Here is a 21,919-nt window from a genome sequence, read left to right as displayed (position 1 = left end):
AACATTGCGATCAACTTCCACTACATGATCAACTCCTCACACGACTTATACTCTCCCTCACCGGCCATATCACGGCCTCGAGCGCAAGATGGAGGGCCTAGGAATGAAGCGCAAAACCGCTCATCAAAACGACGGCCCTCACAAAGCGCCCAAAATGGCCGGAGGCAAGATGTCGTTCGCGCAGCGCATGATGGCCAAAATGGGCTACAAGGAAGGCCAGGGTCTCGGAGCCGAAGGCGAGGGAATTGTGAACCCGATCGAGGTCAAGATGCGCCCGCAAGGCGCTGGTGTTGGCGCGGTGAGCGAGCGCACGGCACAGTACAAGCAGGAGCAGAGGCGCAAGGCGGAGCAGAGAGGCGAGGAGTACGAAGATAGTAGTGAGGATGAGAAGAGGAAAAGGCGAGAAAGGAGAAAGAAGGCTCAAGGAGGGATTGGAAGTGGGACAGCTAGTGGGACAAGCACCCCTGGTGGGAGTTCGGGGATGGGCAAGAGGAAGACCAAGTACCGCACTGCGGCGGATGTTGCTGCGGCTGCACCTGGCCTCGAAGTTCCGGCGAAGATGCTGGATAGCATCGTAGATGCGACGGGCGGTGCGACGAAGCTTTTGACGTCTGCTGCTGGGCTCATGACCCCTACCGGCGCTGAAGGAAGGGAAGACTCCGAAGCGGAGAAGATCGCGCGAAGGGAAAGATTAGAGCTGGAGGCATTCATTGAGAGTTGGCATGGATTGCAAGAGCAAAGAGTGTACATGGAAGAACATGGTGGGCGGTTGGCGATCGAGGACGAGCAAAACAAAGAGGACCTAGAGAGGATGGCTAAGCTAGTGGAAGGCGTGGAAGGGCTTAAGGTCGGAGATCTGCAAGATGAGACGTCGTGGGAAGTCATGATTGGGAAGTTGAGGGACTTGCAGAATACATTCAAGCATGACATTGAACGGTATGACTTGCAGGAAGCCGCAGTCGGAGCGTTACATCCGCTCTTCAAGCGTAAGATGGATGGCTGGGAGCCGCTCGAAGAGCCAGAACTGTTGGTGGCCGAGCTCGGCGAGCTAAAGACGATTCTTGGACAGTCACACGACTCCCTTAGCAAAGCGAGCGATATCCACGACCAGGGCAATCCTTACACGAAATCAAGACGTCAAAAAACCACGTCTCCTTACGAGACGATGGTCTACACACTTTGGCTGCCGAAAATACGTACAGCCATCACAAATTGGTCTGTTCTGGATTCTGCGCCGCTTACAAAGCTGATCAGCGCCTGGCGGCCTCTTCTGCCGACGTTCATCTTCAGCAATCTCACGGATCAGCTCCTTGTACCGAAACTTGCGACCGCTCTTCAAACTTGGGATGCTCGTAAACGGAGCCATCATCACAGACATGCGAACTTGAAGCACACGCAACCTCACGCCTATCTTTTCCCTTGGCTACAGCATCTGCCACCATACCAACTGGACCCGAAAGCACAGAACTCCCTTATGTCCGATGTGAAACGCAAGATCAGGCATGTCATCGATGGTTGGGACGTGTCTTCGGGTATCCTCCCAGGTTTGGAGGAATGGCGGAACCTCTTGACCACCGAGCTGGATCACCTGTTCGTGCGCCACCTGCTTCCGCGCTTGTCACTGCATCTCTCTACCAACCTCGAAATCGACCCCTCAGACCAGGACCTCACTCCCCTGGAAGATGTTCTCAAGTGGCAGTCATTCCTCAAACCCGAGATTCTAGCGCGGCTTTTTGTTGCGGAATTCTTCCCGAAGTGGCTGTCCACCTTACATCTGTGGCTCACATCAGAAGGTGCAAGCTTCGATGAGATTGGTCAGTGGGTGAGATGGTGGAGTGAACAGATTCCTGCACCGATTTTCTCACAGCCCGACGTGCAAAAAGAATGGGCGAAGGGCAGCGAGATGATCAATTCCGCTCTCGACCTTCTTGACGAGGGCAAAGATATTTCCACTCTTCGCCCGCCAGCAGCTGGACCTGCGCGCCCAATCGCAAAAGAAGCCGCGAAGAAGCTCAACGTGCCGGCTCCACCAACAAGAGCCCCTGCTGTGCAAGAAGCAGTCGACTTCCGCGACGTTGTCGAGTCGTGGTGCGCGGAAGAAGACCTCACACTCGTGCCTTTGCGAGAAGCGCATCAGAGCACTGGACTCCCACTTTTCCGGATCACAGCGAGTGCAACGGGAAAGGGTGGCGTCGTCGTATACTTAAAGGGAGACGTCGTGTGGGCTCAAAGGAAGGGAGACAGAGGCGTCTTCGATATCGTTGGGCTGGATGAGGGGCTTGTTGCACGAGCAGAGGGGAAGTGATGGCCAGCTCAGTACAGACATCGCTGACTCATGTACGTAGCAGGTCTAAATTGAATAAGTATGCCGCCACCACCTCTTTCAGCGGTCCGGAGCAGTCGATGCATTAGGCCTCCGCGATCACACGACTCATGAGCAGACTTGGAGATTCTGTACATGCTGTTCGCCATGAGCATACGCAGGTGAACCCTTGCTTGGCCCTCCGCATCCTAGCAACATTCACCTCGTCTTTACGTGAATCCTTGCGACGCTTGAGAGGTAAAGAGTCTATCGTTGTGCTCCGTTGAAAGAAATGCTGCCTGATATATTTCCGAGCACAGCAATGCCATCATCGCTCATAATTTTGAACGGCAGCACGGCGTTCCATCAGACGCGTTCTCATCGTACAGCACGCTTTTGTTCTTCTCTTGGGTAGAAGGCGCCACGTCCAGCCCAGGATTTCCGGAAAAGAAGTTGACAGGCTTCAGCCCAACGATCATTTTTTCGTTCGGCATTACGGGCCAGTCTTCGATACGCGGATTATGAGTAGAGCCGAATGTGTGCCACACCACGATGTCGCTGTTCCGAACGGACTTCGATTGCCCACTGGCGTTTCGCTTGGCGATCGCCGATGCGATGCCATCTCCGCCGCTGGATTGCATCGTGTATTTCCCAGCCGGGAACAGGTCGTTGTCTTCGTAGCGCGTGACCCAGACCGCGTGCTTGCCGAATTCTGAGCGTTTCGCGTGAAAGGACTGCGGATCAGCGAGCAGCATTTGACTGTAAGCTGGCAATAGCTTGAAGCCGACTGGCGTTTGAGTGATTGGATTCATCTTGTTTTCATTGACGATCTTGAAGGTCCGGTTCTTGGTAAAGTCAAGATCATGCCCGCCCTCACATTCAACTGTGCTGCTCTCCGAGATGTAACCTACCCCGTAAGGGTTGTGCACAGCTGGGTCGTTGACGGGGAGAGCTTTTGATTCTTCGACCACCAAGGAGTTGGCGTGGCCGTCGACTGCAGGGTCAATCCGAAGGCTGAACAGATGCTGATGATACGGAGCCAACACTCCCGGTGCTACTCGAGTGCCGTAGGGTACCTTCCCTGCATCCATTTCTGCAGGTACCGTCGAGAGGATTCCGGTCGCTCGCACCTCAAAATGTATTGAAGCGTCCTGACTGAAATGGAAAGCGAAGATGTATTCGTAGTTCGAGACCGTAATGACAGTCTGCAAAACGAGGATGCGGGATCGGGCGACGACGGCGTTTTGGGTGCGGAAATTGGTGTGTTTCCATAGGAGTCCATCGTCTTGCTCGTGGCAGCAGACCACATTTGGCATCTTGACTGGCTTGCCATTGGAGTCATTGTGCCAAGCGTCGAAATACTTGATCGTGCCTGAAAGGTTCGGCGTTAACATTGATGAATCGTTGTCCGGGATGTCTCTTTGTACGTACCCAGACAATCACAGCCAAGCTGCAGGTTGTTGGCATTGATGCCTGCTCCATCGTTTCCAAGGTCAAAGGCAGCCTTGCGAGGGTAGGGAGCACGAGGATCACCATACGGTACAAACATTTCCGCAAGCGACAATCGGTAGAACAGACTTCGATTGTCGTAGCAAATGTCGTGCAGCGTGAGACCTTCCCGATAATTGAAGCCGACACGGAAAGTCCATTTCTCCCAAGATACCTTTTGACCCTGGATACTGAAAGAAGGGCCCTCGGGCTGGACTACTTGGTATGGCTTCGTAGTCGTCCTTGGGGAAGGCCTCAACTCGGGATGGTACTCACTCAGAGATGACGAATGGATCCTTCGTTGGTCAAACTTGCGCTGTTCATTGTTGATGCGTTCATTTGGAGAGGTTGGTAGACGATAGATCTTGACAACCCCAAGATTCTCAGAGACCTCTGCACAGAGATCTAATGGGTAGGCGTAGTAATTGTAGTCAGAGTGTCCACCAAGTCGAAGGTAAAACCAACACTTGCAGGATGTCAGCATGGAGGTCCAACGAGATTGGCATCATCACGTACCATAGATAGCCGTTGGCTCATATCATTCTCACCATCTGTAGCGTAGGCCCAAGGCTCAACGACAACCACGGATCCTTCGGGCAAATCCAGCGTGCGAATCTGGTCTTGGATCCGATCATCTGCAAGACAGGCGGCCTCTACTTGCTTCATGTACTCGGCATCGATGTATGAATGCTTGCCTCGCTGATGCTGCTTGGCAATGACTTTGTCTTGATCGAGATCGACCAAAAGTTCGAAGAGGGCATTCTTCTCTTCTTCTAATTCCACCACGACTTCAACGCGGGCACAACGGACGGGCCGCTGAGGCGACCTCTGAGACCGTTGGTGCTCTTGCTCCAGGAACGGGATCATCTGCTGCTTTGGGGGCTCTTGCAGCGTCAGGACACGAAAATTGGGCCGATGCCGCCCAAAGTGCGGCCTCACAACGTCTGCCGCTCGGTAAATTTCCTCCGATGTCAGAGGATCGAATGGATGCATCATCGTAATGTTTCAGGAGGTTTCGAGTGATCTAGTGTGACACCTTGAATGGTAGTGATGGCAGATGTTGCAAGGAGTGAAGAAGACGCGAGCGGGAAGTGGCGTGGCTACAGGCTTCTGTGGGAGAGTTCGACGGTTCTGTCAACTATCAGTGCTTATCTGTAGCACGTAAACTCCATAGTGGTAATGATTGCCGATTGATTGATATTCGCTCGCGGTTTCCTTTAGCTGCTTAGGTGAGCTGTCCAAGTGCATGCTTCGCCGGCGTTGCGTCCAGCCAGGGCGTGCACCGACTCCACACAACGCAACAAACAGGGTTCAGAGCGACCAACTAGAGCGCTAAAGGGAACTCCAAACGACGTTGAGCCAGAAAGCCAAGCATTAAGCCTCTAAAGGGAAGCCGATATCACCGCCTTACTGCGCCTTGGGATCCGTATGTCCGTGTCGAGGTGTTATCGCTACCACGATCTCCACTCCAAGCTTTCTCGTGCTCAAAATACCACGGCAGGATATTACGGACTCACGTACATCACATTTCACTCCGGACGATCAATAGCTGTGTTGGCTGTCAACATGGGCAACGTTCCATCATGTATCCATTTGCCTCATCTAAGGCAATGAAGGCAGCGTTGCAATTTGGCGGAACATGTTCTAAAGGTACATGTTCTTGAGCATTGCGTAACGCACATTCGCCGCCTCATCGCTGTCCGGCTCTGTTCCATGCACAAAGAAATTATCGAACACGGTCGCCGGCTCACTCACTCCGTTAGCATCGACCCTCCACTCTTCAGAGTCGACGTGCGCAGTGAAATTCTTCAGCATTTGCCACAGCTGCGTGGTCGCGCGATTTGTCTCGAATGGGTTCTGGCCGATCTGATAGAGCTCAGCATTCCCGACCGCGGGCTTGCCATCCATCGAGCTCGTAAGGCAACACTAGCCGTGTCGCGTCCTCGTAAGGGCATGATAGTGTCCGAGAATGCAAGATATCCAAGTAAAGACCCCAAGCGACGGGCCCAACTTCGTACTGGTAGCTGTCTACCCAGGAGTTCGCAAGCTGCGAGCCAAGCAGGATTGGCAGTGGGAAGATCTCCGGGCTCCCTAAATCTGGCCGTGGATTCTGGCTTTCCCAAACCGATCTGAACGGGCGGCTGAGTAACTGTTCTCGGGAGGCAGGCTGCAAACCTGGTCCGAGGAACTGGAAGTACGGTTTGCATGCCTTGGTATAGAACTCCCACGCAAAGCTACCTTCTTCGATTTCTGCTGCGCGGAGGTCGTCCACTTCGAACAAGCTTGAGCGTGACAAGGGGTCAGGTCGGGGTTCTGGAAGTCGGTCGTTGATGGCACCGATAAGATCGTTCCAGGCTTCAAGGGCGTCTTCGAGGTCGGCCCTCGTCCACGAAGCCCATCCCCACGGCTCCTTCATGTCAAGGCAGACGCCGGACGCAGGATCTGGCCCCTTGCCGAGGTCCTTGTGCATCACCGCTACCTTTCGCCGCTCGATCATCACAATCCAGGCGGTCAAAATTGTTTCCAGGCGTTGCCATATGGGCGACGAGTCGTCATCCTCGAAAACAAAGTAAGGGTAGCTGTTGAAGACGCACCAGTGGGCGTCATAGTCGTATCTGGATGCATCAGAATCCATTCACCCTGGAACAGTTCGACAAACACTCACACGATGGCGTCAAGAGTCTCGTCGCTAGTAAGAGTGTCGGTTAGATACAGAGCAATCCGTTCAATCCCACCCATCTCACCCTCGGGTTCTCCGACTTCATGCCATAGAGAATCGGGACTGGCGAGGCCATCACATAAGTAGAAAAAGTAATATCTTGAGCTGTCTGGTAGCTCTTCTGCAGCCGGGCTCAGCGCTCGCTTCAAGAACTCAATGAGGCTCTCGGGAAGATGTTCCTGAAGTTCTTCTAGTCTAGGCGCATAATCCGGTTTTTGCCACCAAGTTGTCGTGGGGAGATCTGCAAGATCGTAGCCTTGCGCCTGCCATGTATGCCTGGCTATAGCGTTGTGAAGAGCGCTACAGCGCTCAAAGTCCAGGCTGTCGTTTGTGCTAGTTTCGGGATTGTCGATGCTGACCTTGAGGTGTTGCACGGCTTCAAGGGGCTCCGAAGTCAGTCTCGCAGGACAGCTAGAGCCGAAGCGATTCGAATCGGCTGCCATTTTGGAGACATAGCTCGCTCAATAGGAGTCAATCTGCTAAATAATAGTCTTAGATTATAGGGAAAACACGCTCTCAAGTTGAGAGGAAAATGTTACATGTAAGAATCCCTATTTTTAACGGTAAAGGAAGCGGGCGCTAAGACATTCGTCGAATTGGTAGCGTACACACCATTAACAAGCGCAGGAGTTCCAAATATTCATGACCCAGCTATCCCATTGCTCACTCAAGAAAAGACGTTTCTCGTGCGGTTATCTTTCAATTTCTTCAATTGCGAGATCCTCTCTTCAGGTCCAGGCTACCTTCCGTTTGACATTCAATGCTTCTTTCGCTTTCCCGTCGAATAAAGTTGAAACTAGATTACTTGCTCTCATTGTGTGAAGAGTTAATATCTGAGATGTAAGATCATGAGCTTAACGAGGTATACTTAAGTGTTACACTGTTGCGATGTTGGCATTTCAGATGGTCAAACCGGCTTACCAAAGTTCCGGCCCGGAACAATCGTAAATGCGGAGATCGCCCATTTCACTCCACTTGCTAAGAATATCATGCCAATGCATGATATGGCTAGTAGCCGAATTTCCTCATGCTCACGTGCCGGCGAGAATAGTGTAGAAGGCATGTCTACAGTGGGGTTGCCTCCACGTGGACGCGCGTGCGGAGTCATCAGACAAGGTTCCCACACGGCCGTTCCGTCCGCTGATCTGCGTTCGCTCGCTACAGCCTATTTGGAACTTTCCTATCTACTTCGACGTTTGGACCATCAAACCATGTTACGGACTGCGGGGCTTATCAATGTACCGTCGACCGATCCACATTAAAACTAATCTGGGCAGCGAAACGCAGCTTGGAACCGGTTTGTGCTCAAGGGCGGGGGATCCAGAGAACTCGTTACAACTAGGGACCTTCCTGGGCATTGGCAATAGATTTCGAGCAGAATATCAACTCAGCTTCTTAGGGTAACTTCATATCTCTAAGCACTTTGACGAATCATGAATCACCGATTATCTCTTCCCCCGGGTCAAGGGCTGAACGATGTGGTGTCCCTTACACAGGCGCTGGTCCGAATCGATTCGTCTAACCCGGATCTCGGCCTCGATTCTGGTGCGGGTGAAACTGCAATTGCCGACTTCATCAGCCAATGGCTCCAAACACGCGACATCGAATGCTACCGAATCGAACCAACCAAAGGGCGGCCGTCTGTGGTTGGCGTAGTTCGAGGCTCAGGAGGCGGCAGAAGCCTGATGTTCAATGGGCACACAGATACTGTCAGCCTGTCAACCTACGATGGAGATGCACTGAGCGCAGAAATACAGGACAATAAGATCTATGGCCGTGGTAGTGCTGACATGAAGAGTGGGCTTGCAGCCGCGATGATCGCTCTCGCGACCGCAAAGTCGCTGAACCTCAAAGGTGATGTGATCCTTGCTGCAGTTGCTGACGAAGAAATGGCGAGCATCGGGACCGAGCAAGTGCTCCAAGCAGGCTGGCAAGCCAATGCGGCGATAGTGGCAGAACCAACCGAGATGTCAATCATCAACGCCCACAAAGGTCTAGCAGTCTTCTATGTAGAAGTCTCTGGCGTTGCTGCTCACGGCTCTCGACCGGATCTAGGAATTGATGCCATATGCAAAGCTGGTTACTTCCTGGTAGAGATTGATCGACTTTCACAACGTCTGGAACTCAGATGGCTCGAGCAGGGCAATCCGAAGCTTGGGGCTCCGAGCATTCATGCTGGGGTCATCAAAGGTGGCGCTGAAGTGAACTCGTATCCGGATTCTTGCACAATCTCCATTGAACGCAGAACTGTGCCTGGCGAGAATTTGGTAGAAATACAGGAGGAACTCGAGCAGATACTACGAAAACTCACTAGAGAAGTCCCGGGATTCACAGCTGGCTTGCGCACTGGCTTCTCGCGAAGTCCTTTTGGAGTCGCTTCTGATCACAGCTTCGTCAAGTTGGTTGCGGAACATGCCACTGTGGTCACTGGTGCCACTCCACAGATCAAGGGTGAAACTTATTGGACAGACATGGCCCTTTTGGCCGACAAAGGCATTTTTGGTGTCATCTGGGGGCCTAAAGGCTACGGCCTGCATGCAGCCGAAGAATGGGTGGAGATTGAATCCATCCAACACCTTGTGGACGCTTTCGTGCGGATCGAGTCAGAATTTTGCAAATGATCAAAATCAAGCAGAGGCACTCGTAAGTTGAAAGCCTCTTCATGAAGTATCGAGCGATGATTTGCACTATATGAAATCCACAAAATGTAATTCTTTCACGCGAACGAATAGTTGAACTGTGTGCGTTATTGATCATTGAGAAATGTATCTACTCCACTGCGTTTGATGGTGTGTACTTGCTGAAGTCATATTCGACGTCATAGTCTTCATCGTCCGCCTCGCCATCAGAGAGCTCGATGTCCTGCAAATTCTCACCGTCGTCCTCTTCGTCGGCGGTGAACCCATAGTCTTCCTTCCGGATACTTTTCCAAGCAGCAAGAGTCTGCTTGCGCGTGACATAGAATGGCAGCTTCGATAGAGAAACGCAGCCGCCCGCGGTGACCTCAACAGTCTGTCCGATGGAGCTGGCGGTGTCCGTGGCCTGGTCCATCAAGATGATGTGGATGAAGAATACCATACCCGGCTGGGCAATGACACTCTGCCCCCGCACAAACATAGGGAAGTCCATCCATGTTGGGGCGAAAGTAGCACCCAAGCTGTAGCCGCAGGCGTTGAACCGCTGCTCCCTGAAGCCATTCTCGTCGCCGACACGAGCGTAGGCCTCGAAAACGTCTCCAATCTCGTGTCCAGGCTTCAGAGCCTCCATGGCAGCCTTCATCTGCAACTTGTTGACTTCAAACATGCGTCGCGCGAGCTGAGTGACTCCGCCGATGTGCACTGTCCGCATCAAGCAGGCGTGGTAGTGCTTGTATACGCCAGCGTGCTCAAGTGTGAGCTGCCGGTCGACGACGTCTTTCCCGGTAGAGTACCGCGTCAGAACAGCCTTGTTTCCGGAGACGAGGATGTTCTCGTTTGCCGGATCGTCTCCGCCTCCCTCGTAAACCGTACCGACGATCTCGCGCCACAGATCCCCCTCGTACGCCCCGGGCTTCGCAAGCTTGAGCGTGCGGATCATGGCGAAATCGGCAAGGTAAGCGGCTTTGCGGACTTTCCGCATTTCAGATTCTGACTTGATGATGCGAAGCTCTCTGCCAAACAAAGTACTGTGGTCTACCAAAGTGCAAAGGCCGTCGATAGCTTCCAGCAGGAGCTGTCCGATTCGCATGTTCAGGGTGGCCGAGTCTGGCTCGTATCCAATCTTCTTAGATGGAGAGTTGATACCAAACTCTTTCAGAACCTCGGGAACCAGCGCGACTGGGTTGCTGCTGGCATCATCTGGGCGGATGAGGATATCTTTCGAGCTCAAGGTTGAAGTGTACAAAGCTTGGCGAAGGTCCGGCGTGCGCGTGATCAGACGCATGGATCCATCGGAAGAGAAATACATCGCCTGAAAAAAGACTGCCGGACGGTCAGGCATTGAAGACTATTTGTCGCAGGACATCTTATGTGGATACTCACCATATCCAAAGGTATCATAACCAGTCAGGTAGTAGAGCGATTCCTGCTTCGTCAATAGAAAGCCATCAAGACCTTCTCGTTTCATCAGACCCAAAGCACGCTGCTGGCGCTGGTGGAATTCATCCTTTGAGAAGTGGAGGGCCTTTGTGAAAGGCCTCGGCTGTTTTACTTCCACAGGCTTGATTGAGCCCATTGTGATTGATCGATTACAATCTTGTGTGGAAAATCGAGTACGTACGGTGCCAGAGGGGTCTGAGGTTTTTGGGACTTACATTTATTAATACTCAATTCTGTCCGATTCAAAACATAGCATGCCCCGCTCAACCAAGGAGCTCACACGCGTGTGCCACTCAAAGATCAGCATGGTAAGCTACTCAGAACAGTGAACGCGGGAGCAGACTAATTGGAGACGATAAGCGCACTTCTCTGCGTGGAACGACACGCGCTCGTGGAGTCGTGAAGCTGTCGTGGCTGGTGTCGGCACAGGCATGCCATTCACTCTGCAGACTTGGCGCCGAATGCAGAAGGACCGAGCGGATCGACAGACCGACGATCTGGAGCTATCGCTCACGTGCGCAGCGGTGACAGCTCACTTCAGCAGGAGGGAGCGACAGACTTTCTGAAGCATCGCTACCGAGGACCTTATCAGCTACGAGTTCATCAGCAGTTAGGCGATAGCCAGCGGTGGCGCGAATGACTCTGCTTATCGGTATCTCTACGCTGCTTCTGGACCAGCCATCAGAAGGGTCCGAAGTATTTAGATCGTGTAAATATGCGGACGCCTACATGGCATCGAAATTGATAGATGTAATTCTCTTTTGACGTTTTGAGAACGCAAACTCCTGCTAGGGTTCGTGATCTCTGTCATTTCCCTACAAAATGGATCCCAACAAGATGGTAGACGAAGAGAAGAACCAGTGGACCACAGCGACTGGTAAAGATGGCGATGGGATTTCTGCCAGGCGTGGCTCTGTCATGAGCGCTACCGTGGACCATCAACTAAACGAGCCGGGCATCAAGACTACCCAGAGAGGGTTGAAAAGTCGTCATGCTCAGATGATTGCACTAGGCGGATCGATTGGTACAGGGTGAGTCTGATCGGCCGACTTATTGCGTGATATTCTAACGAGGTATCAGTCTCTTCGTGGGCACTGGCAGAACACTCGCCCTGGGAGGGCCCGCTTTCATCCTGGCTGGATTCATCATCGTGTCCTTCTTGATCTTTTGCGTCGTCACAGCCATCGTCGAAGTGGCAACCTATCTCCCTGTGCATGGAGCTTCCATGGCATACTACGGGAGCCGATACGTTTCCCGGTCGATGGGGTTCGCCCTGGGATGGCTTTACTGGTACGCGCTGGGGATTTTGGTGCCGTATGAAATTACAGCGGCTGGCCTTGTCATTGATTACTGGCCAAACCCAGTCAATATAGCAGTCTGGATGACGATTATGCTTGTTGTGATTGTTGGCTTGAACTTTCTGCCTGTTCGATATTATGGCGAGACTGAGTTCTGGTTCGCAGGCACCAAAGTCATTCTGATGATCGGCCTTCTGCTGTTGTCGTTTATCCTCTTCTGGGGCGGTGGCCCTACGCGAGACCGCCTGGGATTCCGTTATTGGAACGAGCCTGGAGCCGCGCACGCCATGATCCGCGAAGGAGATGTTGGCCTGTTGATCTCCTTCTGGGCAACGCTAGTCAACTGCATCTTTCCGTTCGTCTTTGCACCCGAGCTTATCATCTTCACGGTACGTCATTCAACAGTCAGTCGGTAATTAATGCTAATAACATACAGGCCGGAGAGATGGAGTCGCCGCGTCGAAACCTCCCGAAAGCTGCAAAGAGATATATCTACCGACTCGTATGCTTCTATATTCTGGGGGTCTTAGCCATTGGCGTCGTAAGTTTTACTGAACGATCAAGACAAGGCCTCACCAACTGACTGAATCAGACTGCGCCCAGCGACTCGCCGTCGCTGCTCAGCGGGGAGGCAGGTGCCGGATCCAGCCCGTTCGTCGTCGCAATCGCAAACGCCGGGATCGACGTCCTCCCCAGCATTGTCAACGCGGTGATTCTTCTCTCAGCTTGGTCGTCCGGGAACTCCTTCTTATACATGAGCGCCCGCTCACTGTACTCTCTGGCCCTAGCGGGCAATGCGCCACGCGTCTTCAAGAAGTGCAACGCCTCTGGCATTCCAGTATACGCAGTCGCTGCCTCTTCCGTCTTCACACTGCTGTCGTACCTCAACGTTAGCGACTCAGGAGGAACGGTCTTCACCTGGTTTGTGAACTTGACGAACGCCTGGGGCATGATCAGCTGGGCTTGCTGCATGATCATCTTTCTTCGTTTTAGGAAGGCGTGTGCCTATCACAAGGTGCAATCGCCTTATCACAGCAGGCTTCAGCCTTACGGCGCTTGGTTCGCAATGATGGCATTCTCTCTGCTTTGCCTGATAAACGGCTTCACGGTTTTCTTTCCTCAAAATTGGTCGGCTGATGGGTTTTTGACTTCATATGTCAGCATTCCCATCTTCTTCGCAGTGTACTTTGGCCACCGAATTTGGGCAAGGCATGACAAGTGGACGTTGAATGTGGCGGATATCGATATGCACACTGGGCTGCAGGAAGTCGAAGATGCCGAATTGCCATATGTTCCGAGGAAAGGATGGGGCAAGCTATGGTCGGTCATTGAGTAAAGCCTTATACTTTGCCCTACGATCTCGGCAACTTGGTAGGGTGCTGGAGTATGACTAGGACATGTGCCCTTATACCGGTAACACCCGGATCTCTAGCTTGACCAGAGTTTCTCTCCAGTCAGAAGGGGCGTTAGATCTGTCCGTCTCCTCCCATATCTTATGGACAATCTCCTGCTGTCTTGCATAGTTGTACATCCGATATCGCTGAATTCGCGCCCACCACTCCCGCCAACCTACGCGGTCTTCCCCCACTGCCTCACATGAAGCGATGAAAGCGGGCCAAGTTATGGGCGCAGGCATGGCAACATCATCCCCTGAAGATCTTTTGAGCAACTCTGCCTCGTCCATGGCGGCGAGGACAGCAAGCTGCTCTGAATGGAGGTCTCTACGAGCGCATTGCTGGATGGAACGATAGTAGTAGATGAGAGCTGCGTGATGGAAAGCCGTCGCTTGAGCGCGAGCAACTTTTAGCATCGAGGTCTGCTCTCGGCCAATTGCGGAGAACTCCTCCAAAGCGATCGACCAGGAACATAACTCGTCTCCCAGATCCTCGCAAGCCTGCAATAGAGATTCCGGATATTCAAGGGACGTGTAGTAGCAGAGGTGTTGAGTGAGTCTGTAAAGCTTCAGGAGAGATGTTGCAGTAGCTGTCGAGATGCCGTAGATGTATTCAATGCTTGGCGATAGCCTATCGAGATTGGCGGTGCTCCACGCATCACAGGACTCCGTCCAAGGTCTCGGCTCTGGAGCAAGGAGAGCCGTTTGCGCGAACAAATGGAGCATAGTGCATATGCTGTTGAGCTGGCGTGTCTCCGAGCTGATGATTTTGGCAAAGTGCCTTGACGCCTGAAGCCGCATTGCTGCGTCGAGGTGGACCCAGTGGTCTTGAGTACCACCGTTGATTATCTACAGCATGTCAGCGAATATATTGCTAAACAAGCGAAGGGAGGGTTCGTACGTCTACGGACACAAGTGCAAGCATCGCTGTCATGAGATCCTTGTAGGCACCCGACCGGGATGCTAAAGCATGGCGAAGTGCTGTGAGTGCCTTTTGTTTGTGGTAGCATGCCGTCGCCCGTAACGTTCCCTCTCCGTTTCCCAAGCCCTGTAAGTTATTTGCTGCTGCTGCCAAGAGGCTATGACAAACAGCTACTCGAGGTGAGGATATCACCTCTGATGAAGCCTCCTGGCCCAGATCCGAGGACCCACTGATGGCAAGCGGGAGGTATATCCGTTCAAAGGGGTTAGATTGATGCGTAATAGGCTGCATCAGATGTACCATGTGATTTGCGTAGTGATTAATGAGAAGATTTGCAGTTGATCCTCGGTTGTCAGGCGCAAAGAGGTGATGATGTACCTGACGTGGTATACTGACAGAAGGCCGATGCCTCATGACTTGTATCGATGACGAGAACTCCGAAGATTCCAATAAAGACGACGACGAAGATGAAGAACATACACCACTTGCAGAGCTCTGGTGCTGGGACTCGGATGTGAGCTCTGGAGATTATGTTAGTTGACTTACTAAACAGCCCTCATTGAAGAGGAGTCTCACCACAAATTCTTGGGCTAACCAACGCAGGCTGCCATTCTAGTGTCTCTTGTGGTAATGGTAATTTTGTATAGTCAGACTGAGGATGGGGCGATATAGGCCGCGATGTCCGAGCCGAGGAATCTCCAGCTAATTGCGAATGATGAAGGTCACCATCATCAAGCGCTACGCTCATGCCTGGTAAAGAATTGAACGGATCCTCGGAAGCTTGGCCATCCTGATAGTCATCTTGTTCAAGATTGTCGTCAGAAGGCTCCGGCAGAGACGGAGACTCAACACTTCTGCTACCCGCATCTCGCAATCGGAGCCGCCCTGCATCATCATCACTCCCAAACTTGAACACCGCAAAGGGACCGGCAATCACGTCTTCCGAGCTACTCGCGCACCTATCCACGCGCGTCAGCGTTTGCGATATCTCCTCGTCCGTCATCAAACGGCAAGTACTGCTATCTTCCGTCTGTCAGCAAGCTTCCCCTTCACGTAACGCCACACGTGCATCTGCAACACCACACCTACCAGGCCTAATCTGCCTCCGAAATCGACGAGTCCCACTACCCTCGCCGCGCTCCCCAGCATCCCAGATCAGCTCGACGTCGTATCCGCCACAGGCCAGCCCGGCGTTCTCGCAGCACTTGCAGGCGACAGGCCGCTCGTCGCATTTGACGCGGCGCTTGCGGCACGTCCAGCAGCTTTCGTCGCGCAGATTAGCTTCAACTGATAGAAATCGTGGAATGTTGGCTAGACCTACCCTGTATAGGACAGGCTCGGCCTGCACAACTTCGTCTTGCGACCTGCCCGCCTGCGGCTCGCGGGTCTAATCACGTCGGCCATTGCGGGCGGTTTTGGAAATGATCGCTGTCCGACGATCGAGAGGCGGGCATATCGCAAGTAGCAGAGCGATCGACGGAGTTTTGCCCAGTCGATAGAATGATGCCTTATCTGTAGCAGATAGCGATGTGGGAGCAAGCCGACGCTCCTGAGCCCTGAAGTGGGGATGCTGATCGGCCTGGGCGGGCGGGCCACTTGACCGAATAGAGGAACTACGGTATGCTCCAGAAATGATTGCAGGGAACGAGAGGATTGCTTCAAGGTCGACTCGACTGCGTGTGTCATCAGTGTAAGGCTGTATTCATGATGGTACACATAGCTTGTTATTACACAATGCCAGTATGCGAGCTTTCTGCAACCATCTGCGCAAGCGTGATCTCTGCACGTCCTTCTATCTCCCACTACGAGCTGAGAGCGTTGGTCCGAGAAATCTATGATACAACAAAACCCTCAAAATGCACACAACCCCACAAATCCTCACTTCGGACTCTCCCCACAAACCCCATGAAAGTCCCCGTACCCCCTCGCCCCCTCCTCGACAATCTCCCTAAACCTCTCGAACCGACAGCTCGCCCCCGGGCCCCCCTGACACCCCGGCAGCGGCCTCGGCGCCTGGTTCGCCACGAACCGCACGTAGTCCCGCTCCTCCTCGCCCGCTCGGACGCTGCACGTCATGCGCTCCATCCCCACGTGGCCCAGGAACGGGATCAGGTCGCTCATGCGCCACGCGCGGGACCAGTTCACGCGGTCGGTGGGGAATTCCTCGCGCGCGGGGGAGCTGGAGTTGAAGATCCCGAGCGCGGTCGCGACGAAGGGGGGCACTTCGCGGTGCGTGAAGGAGAGGAAGAAGGTTTGGTTTTGCGGCCAGCCGGTGGCGGACTGGGTGGAGGGCGCGGAGGAGTCGAGGAGGTCGAGCTGGCTTTGTAGCCACGGGAAGCCGAGGTAGGGGGATAGTGGGTTCAGCGGGCCGACCATGTGCGCGTAGCGCAGGTCCCACGCGTATTCGTACGAGAGCCACTCGGCGTCGGTGAAGACGGCGCAGAGCGGGCTGCGCGCGCCTTCGATGGCGGACTGGTAGCCGCAGAGGGATTGCAGGGCGATGATGTGGGTGTCTTTGAGGGGGAAGGGGGAGTCGGGGGAGAGCCGCTCGGAGACGGAGGGCGCGTAATGCGAGATGAAAGCCTCCATTTCTTTTTTGCCAGGGGTTTTGGAGAAGGCAGGGCAGGATTTGTGCGGGACCAGCGCGTCCATGCTGCCGTTGACGTCTCGCAGAACCCTTACTATTTCGATCCCCTCGGGGTCAGGGAAAGCCTGAGCCAGCGCCACGGCAGTGTCGTATGTCCTGGGCTTCTTGTCCGCGAGAATCCGTCGGGCAGTCGGGACAAGATGCGGGTAGCGCTGCAGCAGGTGGGCGCCGACTTTCACGGCATCGCGTTTGCCAGCAGGGGTGACGTCTTCCAGAGCATCCTCCAGGATCGGCGACGTCCACTTGTTGAGGAACTCCAGGCTGCCAGAGAAACCGCCGCGGTGCTTCTCGATCTCGAAGAGCAGGGGCTTGATGTACTCCTCGTACTCGTCGTCGTTGGCGTAGATCGAAGCGTGGCGCACCAGGTAGGAGGCGGCGGTGACGTTGCAGCCGGGCGGGACCTCGTGGCTGAGGCCGAAGCCTACAGCGTCGAAGTATCTTGAAGTAGTCGTTAGATGTTGCGAGCAATCGAAGCGTGGAGTGGATCTTACGGTGAAATGCCAGGCAAGTGAAGCAGAGGATCAAACACATAGCCCTGCGAATGCTCCTGTGGCAAAAGAGGCGTTTGCGCCGCGCCGTCTTGCGGGGAAGGCCATGCCTGAGCCAGGTGGGAAAATGCTACGGCGAGCAAGGGGAGGATGGGAGACATGTTTGGCCTCTCCCTATTTTGGCCAATTGCAAAGAAAGGTACAGAGATACCGCAAGGAAGAAGTGATGGCCCAAGACGTGAGGTTCTCGACCATCGAAGTAGGGTCGCACGGACGTCATTGGCCCGCCCGACGTCATTGGGACGAGACACACGCGAACGTCGTGTTCTCGCGCGTTTCGCCTGATCGAACACGATTAGAGATCTTATCAGTACGTTGCGGCCCAGAGAGATAGTAAACGCTGAATAAACCCCTGGATACTCATACTCTATCTCCAATAAGCTCTGACTACTCAAATGGGTATCTTGGAAACGAAGAAAAAGATAAAACAAAAGGTGCTGAGAGCAGCAAGCGATGAGAAGCAAATCAAACAAGAGAGAAAGCGAAACATGACCACGTCCAGATCCGTCGTGAGATTTTCGGTCCGACATGATATTCCAGTCCCACATTCCGTCCAGACCTTCTCCTCCCTCCTCCTCCGCCGCCGGTAGATGTGCAAGGGAAAAAGTAATACATGTAGATCATGAAATAGCAGGTTCGAGGGTATTGCAGTTGGAGATGGAAACGCAAGGAGATTGGGAAAATGAAAAGGAAAGAAGGCCGTGCGGTCGCCCAGTCATGGTTAGTGAGACGCGATAGAGCAGTGCTCTTGTTGTCATGCTCTTCACCGCGCGTGCATAGGCGACCGACTGCGCGTAGTGAGCCCCTCGCTCACGCCGCCCAGCTCAGCCCAAGCGGCCAACACGTCGTCGCTGGCAGACCGGCAAGAGCCGACACTGCTCATGCGCGACGGCGTCGTGCTGCTATTGTACGTCGCCGGGCTCAGCATGTCGACGGCCTTGCTCTGGCGGCGGTCTGAGCTCGCCTGAGACTTGTTCCCGGGCTTCAAGTTGCGGTGCGAATGCAGGCTGGACTGGTCTGCGCCGTCGTAGGCGTGGAAGGATGCATTGTCGTTGCTGGCGATCTCGATCGAGCGTTGTTTCTCGTTGATCGAAGCTAGAGGGGTGGGGAAGGTCGGAGTCAAGGGTGAGGCTTGCGAGGTGCTGATCGACGGGCTGTCGTAGCGGGTGTTGCTGATTTGGGAAGTGTTCGTGCTCTCGGAAGTGGGGAATTGCAGGTCGAGAGTATCGAAACCGACTTCGAAATTCGGGCCCAGGAAGGCCGAAAGCCGCTCTGATCGATCGCTGGGGGTGGGCGGTTCAGGTATTATCCCAGGACGTTTGTAGTGAGGAGCGATGGGAGGCAGATTGTGAAGAGCATCCGAATCCGCACGTTGGCGAACAGGACGAGCCTGAATAGGAGGTCGCTGGGGCAACACACTCTCTTCTGCGAAAGACGGCATGCGGTTGGGGCTGCGCGAGGGTATCGGAGGGATAGTATCTTCCTCAGTGGTACTCGGCAGCGAGGGCGCGAGGAGGCCATTTGTGCGAGGAACACGCCGACTGACTCTTTTGGATGCTTTCGGCGGCATCGGGAAAGCCGAGTTCTCTGAAGGACCATCGCCACCGAGAAACTGGCGCATGTCTGCTGCCAACTGAGCGTCCTCATCACCGTCAAGATCTTCCGTGTTTGCAGTCCGTGGCCGGGGGCCTGGCGATGTTGACGGTGGCACGGGCGAGGCCGTCTTTGATTGACTTTTCTGGCTGCCAGGCTGAGGTGTGTAAGTCCGTGGAAGCAGGAGACCCTCTGTTGGGGGAGATTCTCGAGGCGCGTCGCCTTCGCCTCTGCCATGCAATGGCTCAGGGTACGGGAAGACATCGTCCAAGGGTGTGTCAGATGCAAGGAAGCGCTCGATCCCAAGGTTACCGTCAACGTCGTCTTCCTGGAGCGAGCTGAGACCGGCAATGCGTGAGCTTCCCGATCGAGTATCCTGCATCCAGTCGTCCTGACGACTGTTGTGTCGTTCTTCCTTGGCCCTCAACAGCTTCTTTGCGGCATTCTGCGCGGTCCGTTGCCGCGCCGCCAGGTGCTCTTCTTCTTGCCTGCTCATCGAGTGCTGAGTGCTTTCCGGAGAGTTGTCCTTTTGCATGGCAGCACGTTTCTGTCGCATCATTTCCAGAAGGGCCATTTCCTCTTCCGTCACTGCCATCATACGAGAGATATCGGACGGCAGACTGCCAATAGTCTCTCCGGCGACGCTGCTCTCTGATTCGTACTTCGAGGAGGCGGGTCTTGGACGGCGGTATTTGACACTCGGATCGCGGCCAATCAGCTTGCGCAGGGCTTCCGACGTGTGATCGATCGTGCTGTCCTCAGTTTTACGTCTGGGCAGAGCAGGCATAGGCTCTACCTCATCATTGCTCCAGTGGATGGGAATGCTGCCCGAAGTCTGCGTCGTCATCGTTGATTCTCTAGTCTTTGATCGCCTGCTGGTATATGGTCTAGGAGCCGTCGAAGGACGTGATACGCTGACTGGAGATGCTTGGGCGACGTCTGCGGCGTATTGGCTAGCACCGCCCACGCTGTCGCGGATCTGGCCTGGTCGTCGTTCATCGTCTGAGGGGTCAGACAAATTCAGGACACTCTCGTTCGCGCGTTGCGAGTGGGCAAGTCTAGTGTCTGTGCCGTGCTTCGTGCTGCCGTAGTCCGATCGCGCACTGAGACCGCCTGATATCAAGCTTGGACCATGTGACCAGGAGCTCGGCGTGAAAGACTCGTTGCTGTTCTGCCGCTTCCGCTGCGCACCTTGTTGCTGGCGTTCAACCTGCATAGCTTGCATTCGTTGACGTGCAACGCCAATTGCCTGCGCATTCTCTTCCACAAAGACGTCCGATACATTGCGTTGACGAGTCTGGATAGGTCGACTGGGCTGTTGGCTGACTCTGGGATTCTTATGAGGAGGAGCTTTTGTCTTGGTGGGTATGTCTTGCGTTCTGCCACTTTGCGTAGGTGGATTTCTCGGTGGTATCTGGTGTCGCTTGTCCTCGTATGGGCTGAACGTCGAGGGCAATGCCTCACCTGTGCCTTGCTCTTCATCGGAGCTCACATCGACACCATCGAACCAGTTCTGAATTCCTTTCGGTGGGCGGTGGACGTGAACTTTGGCGGAGTCGAAGACGTCGCTCTCAAAGACTTTCGGTCGTGCTGTAGATTCTGAGTTCAAAGATTCAGGCGGCGGCGATCGTACAGTCTCACTGTGACTATACGAGGGTGACCTACTAGCAGAGGGAGAATCGACCGATAACGTCGAGCCATAGTGTGACTGCTGCGAGGGCTGGAGCATGGTGCGATTCGATGAATTCTGCCTAGGCAGGAAGTGTCCAAATCCGCGAAATCGCGAACCTTCCTTCTTGCTTGCTGGTTTTTCCATGACGTCCGGCTGTTGCAATTGGTACTTGAGGGCAGACTTCAGAGGCCGTCCATCGGTATCAACTCCGTTCCTGCTCGTGGGAGCGCTGAACGAGCCTTTGCGAAATCCCATGTCATGGAGAGATTCAGATGGTGGCTGAGAGACGTCGTAATGCGAGCGGAGAGTAGAGTTGGAAGGCTTGTGGGGCACGTGAGGCTGAGACGAGTTGTTTGACGTAGTGCGTGCTCGCGGGGCCCTCCCGGCGTTCGTGGGCATCGTGTCGTGCATTGGGGCATGGCTGCTCTTGTTCTGCAGGGTCGGCCACGGCTTCAATCCACCGTTTGCGCTCCGCGCTGTATCCATAGGCTGCTGATCTTGCGCTTCGGACGGGCTCCACTCCTTCCCGCCCAAGGCGTCCTGGTCTGAAACAGCGGTTCGGCCAACACGCTGTTTAGGCTCGTATGGCGCTGGAGGAGCGAGGCTGGTGCGACGATGTGGGATTCCCAGTACCCGCTCAGCCTTTGCCAGTTGCTCAGCGCTGTGTCCGAATTTGGGCGGTCCTAGTTGCGACTCGTGATCCAGATTGGTGGTGAAGGGAACATCTTCGATCAGGGCACCGGCGGGGGGGCCTTTGTGGGCGGCATCTCGGCGTCGAAAGCGCATTGCGTGCGAGAGCGGAAAGGAGGTCGGGCGTGGTGGGAAAGTTCAAGGGCGATTGTATGGCGGGTGCGGCGTGACTCGCGGGCTCGCTCGTCTGCTCGTTCTGGCCGGGCGGGTGGGCGTGGGAGTGGTGGCATCCGCTGCGCAGGCCGGCTACGCTGGCCCGAGGCAGAGGAGGCAGCGAGAGGCAGGCAGGCAGGCAGGCAGGCAGAGCGCGGCGGATCAATGGCAACGCGCGCGGGCGACGGCGAGGGTTTTCAGTCGGCACTCGACAGGCAGCTGCCACGGCGCCGATATTAATCGGCGGGCGCTGGTCGCGCGGAGCGTTGGTGGTAAGGGGAGATGCGAGGGTAGCGTGCGGCGGCATGCGCGGGCCCTGGCCGGGGCGAGCGTGGCGTGGGCAGGGGTGCGCAAGCGCGAACGCCTTCCGGCAGCCAGCCGTGGCGGTAGCGCGCGTAGCCCTGGTGGACATGGGGAA

At 54.6% G+C, this 21,919-nt stretch overlaps 7 protein-coding genes across 7 annotated transcripts; 3 read left to right on the top strand and 4 right to left on the bottom strand.

Annotated features, from left to right (window-relative positions):
- Window positions 1–88: 88 nt before the first annotated feature.
- On the top strand, window positions 89–2,305 carry WHR41_02346 (uncharacterized protein; the record flags this gene model as incomplete). The annotated part of the gene is made up of 1 exon (XM_069370952.1): window positions 89–2,305. The coding sequence occupies one exon, from the start codon at window positions 89–91 to the stop codon at window positions 2,303–2,305; it is 2,217 nt and encodes a 738-aa protein (XP_069231680.1).
- Window positions 2,306–2,637: 332 nt separating this feature from the next.
- On the bottom strand, window positions 2,638–4,999 carry WHR41_02345 (uncharacterized protein; the record flags this gene model as incomplete). Its single annotated transcript, XM_069370951.1, has 3 exons — window positions 4,307–4,999; window positions 3,734–4,256; window positions 2,638–3,674 (listed from the first exon to the last, which is right to left on the bottom strand). Exons 1-3 carry the CDS (start codon window positions 4,784–4,786, stop codon window positions 2,638–2,640), a joined length of 2,040 nt encoding a protein of 679 aa, XP_069231681.1. The 5' UTR covers window positions 4,787–4,999.
- Window positions 5,000–5,434: 435 nt separating this feature from the next.
- On the bottom strand, window positions 5,435–6,952 carry WHR41_02344 (uncharacterized protein; the record flags this gene model as incomplete). Its single annotated transcript, XM_069370950.1, has 3 exons — window positions 5,435–5,656; window positions 5,718–6,405; window positions 6,456–6,952. The coding sequence occupies 3 exons, from the start codon at window positions 6,950–6,952 to the stop codon at window positions 5,435–5,437; spliced, it is 1,407 nt and encodes a 468-aa protein (XP_069231682.1).
- A 990-nt stretch (window positions 6,953–7,942) lies between these two features.
- Window positions 7,943–9,130, top strand: WHR41_02343 (uncharacterized protein; the record flags this gene model as incomplete). Its single annotated transcript, XM_069370949.1, has 1 exon — window positions 7,943–9,130. The coding sequence occupies one exon, from the start codon at window positions 7,943–7,945 to the stop codon at window positions 9,128–9,130; it is 1,188 nt and encodes a 395-aa protein (XP_069231676.1).
- Window positions 9,131–9,238: 108 nt separating this feature from the next.
- WHR41_02342 (uncharacterized protein) lies at window positions 9,239–10,949 on the bottom strand. The gene is made up of 2 exons (XM_069370948.1): window positions 10,529–10,949; window positions 9,239–10,468 (listed from the first exon to the last, which is right to left on the bottom strand). Exons 1-2 carry the CDS (start codon window positions 10,719–10,721, stop codon window positions 9,279–9,281), a joined length of 1,383 nt encoding a protein of 460 aa, XP_069232017.1. The 5' UTR covers window positions 10,722–10,949; the 3' UTR covers window positions 9,239–9,278.
- A 458-nt stretch (window positions 10,950–11,407) lies between these two features.
- WHR41_02341 (uncharacterized protein) lies at window positions 11,408–13,219 on the top strand (the record flags this gene model as incomplete). Its single annotated transcript, XM_069370947.1, has 4 exons — window positions 11,408–11,616; window positions 11,666–12,272; window positions 12,320–12,424; window positions 12,476–13,219. 4 exons carry the CDS (start codon window positions 11,408–11,410, stop codon window positions 13,217–13,219), a joined length of 1,665 nt encoding a protein of 554 aa, XP_069231677.1.
- A 2,857-nt stretch (window positions 13,220–16,076) lies between these two features.
- On the bottom strand, window positions 16,077–17,600 carry WHR41_02340 (uncharacterized protein; the record flags this gene model as incomplete). The annotated part of the gene is made up of 2 exons (XM_069370946.1): window positions 17,337–17,600; window positions 16,077–17,283 (listed from the first exon to the last, which is right to left on the bottom strand). Exons 1-2 carry the CDS (start codon window positions 17,492–17,494, stop codon window positions 16,077–16,079), a joined length of 1,365 nt encoding a protein of 454 aa, XP_069231678.1. The 5' UTR covers window positions 17,495–17,600.
- Between the last annotated feature and the right edge of the window lie 4,319 nt (window positions 17,601–21,919).

Source organism: Cladosporium halotolerans, assembly GCF_011745625.1.
Source record: "Cladosporium halotolerans strain TM138-S3 chromosome Unknown Sca6, whole genome shotgun sequence".
Classification (NCBI taxonomy): Eukaryota; Fungi; Ascomycota; class Dothideomycetes; order Cladosporiales; family Cladosporiaceae; genus Cladosporium; species Cladosporium halotolerans.
The sequence above is the reverse complement of the archived record's forward strand: the minus strand, read 5'-3'. Positions and strand labels throughout refer to the sequence as shown.

Coding starts and splice junctions, on each gene's coding strand:
- WHR41_02342 (XM_069370948.1), bottom strand. CDS start 10,721: ATGGGCTCAATCAAGCCTGTGGAAGTAAAACAGCCGAGGCCTTTCACA. Junction 10,469..10,528: donor TTATGATACCTTTGGATATG/GTGAGTATCCAC, acceptor ACCGTCCGGCAG/TCTTTTTTCAGGCGATGTAT.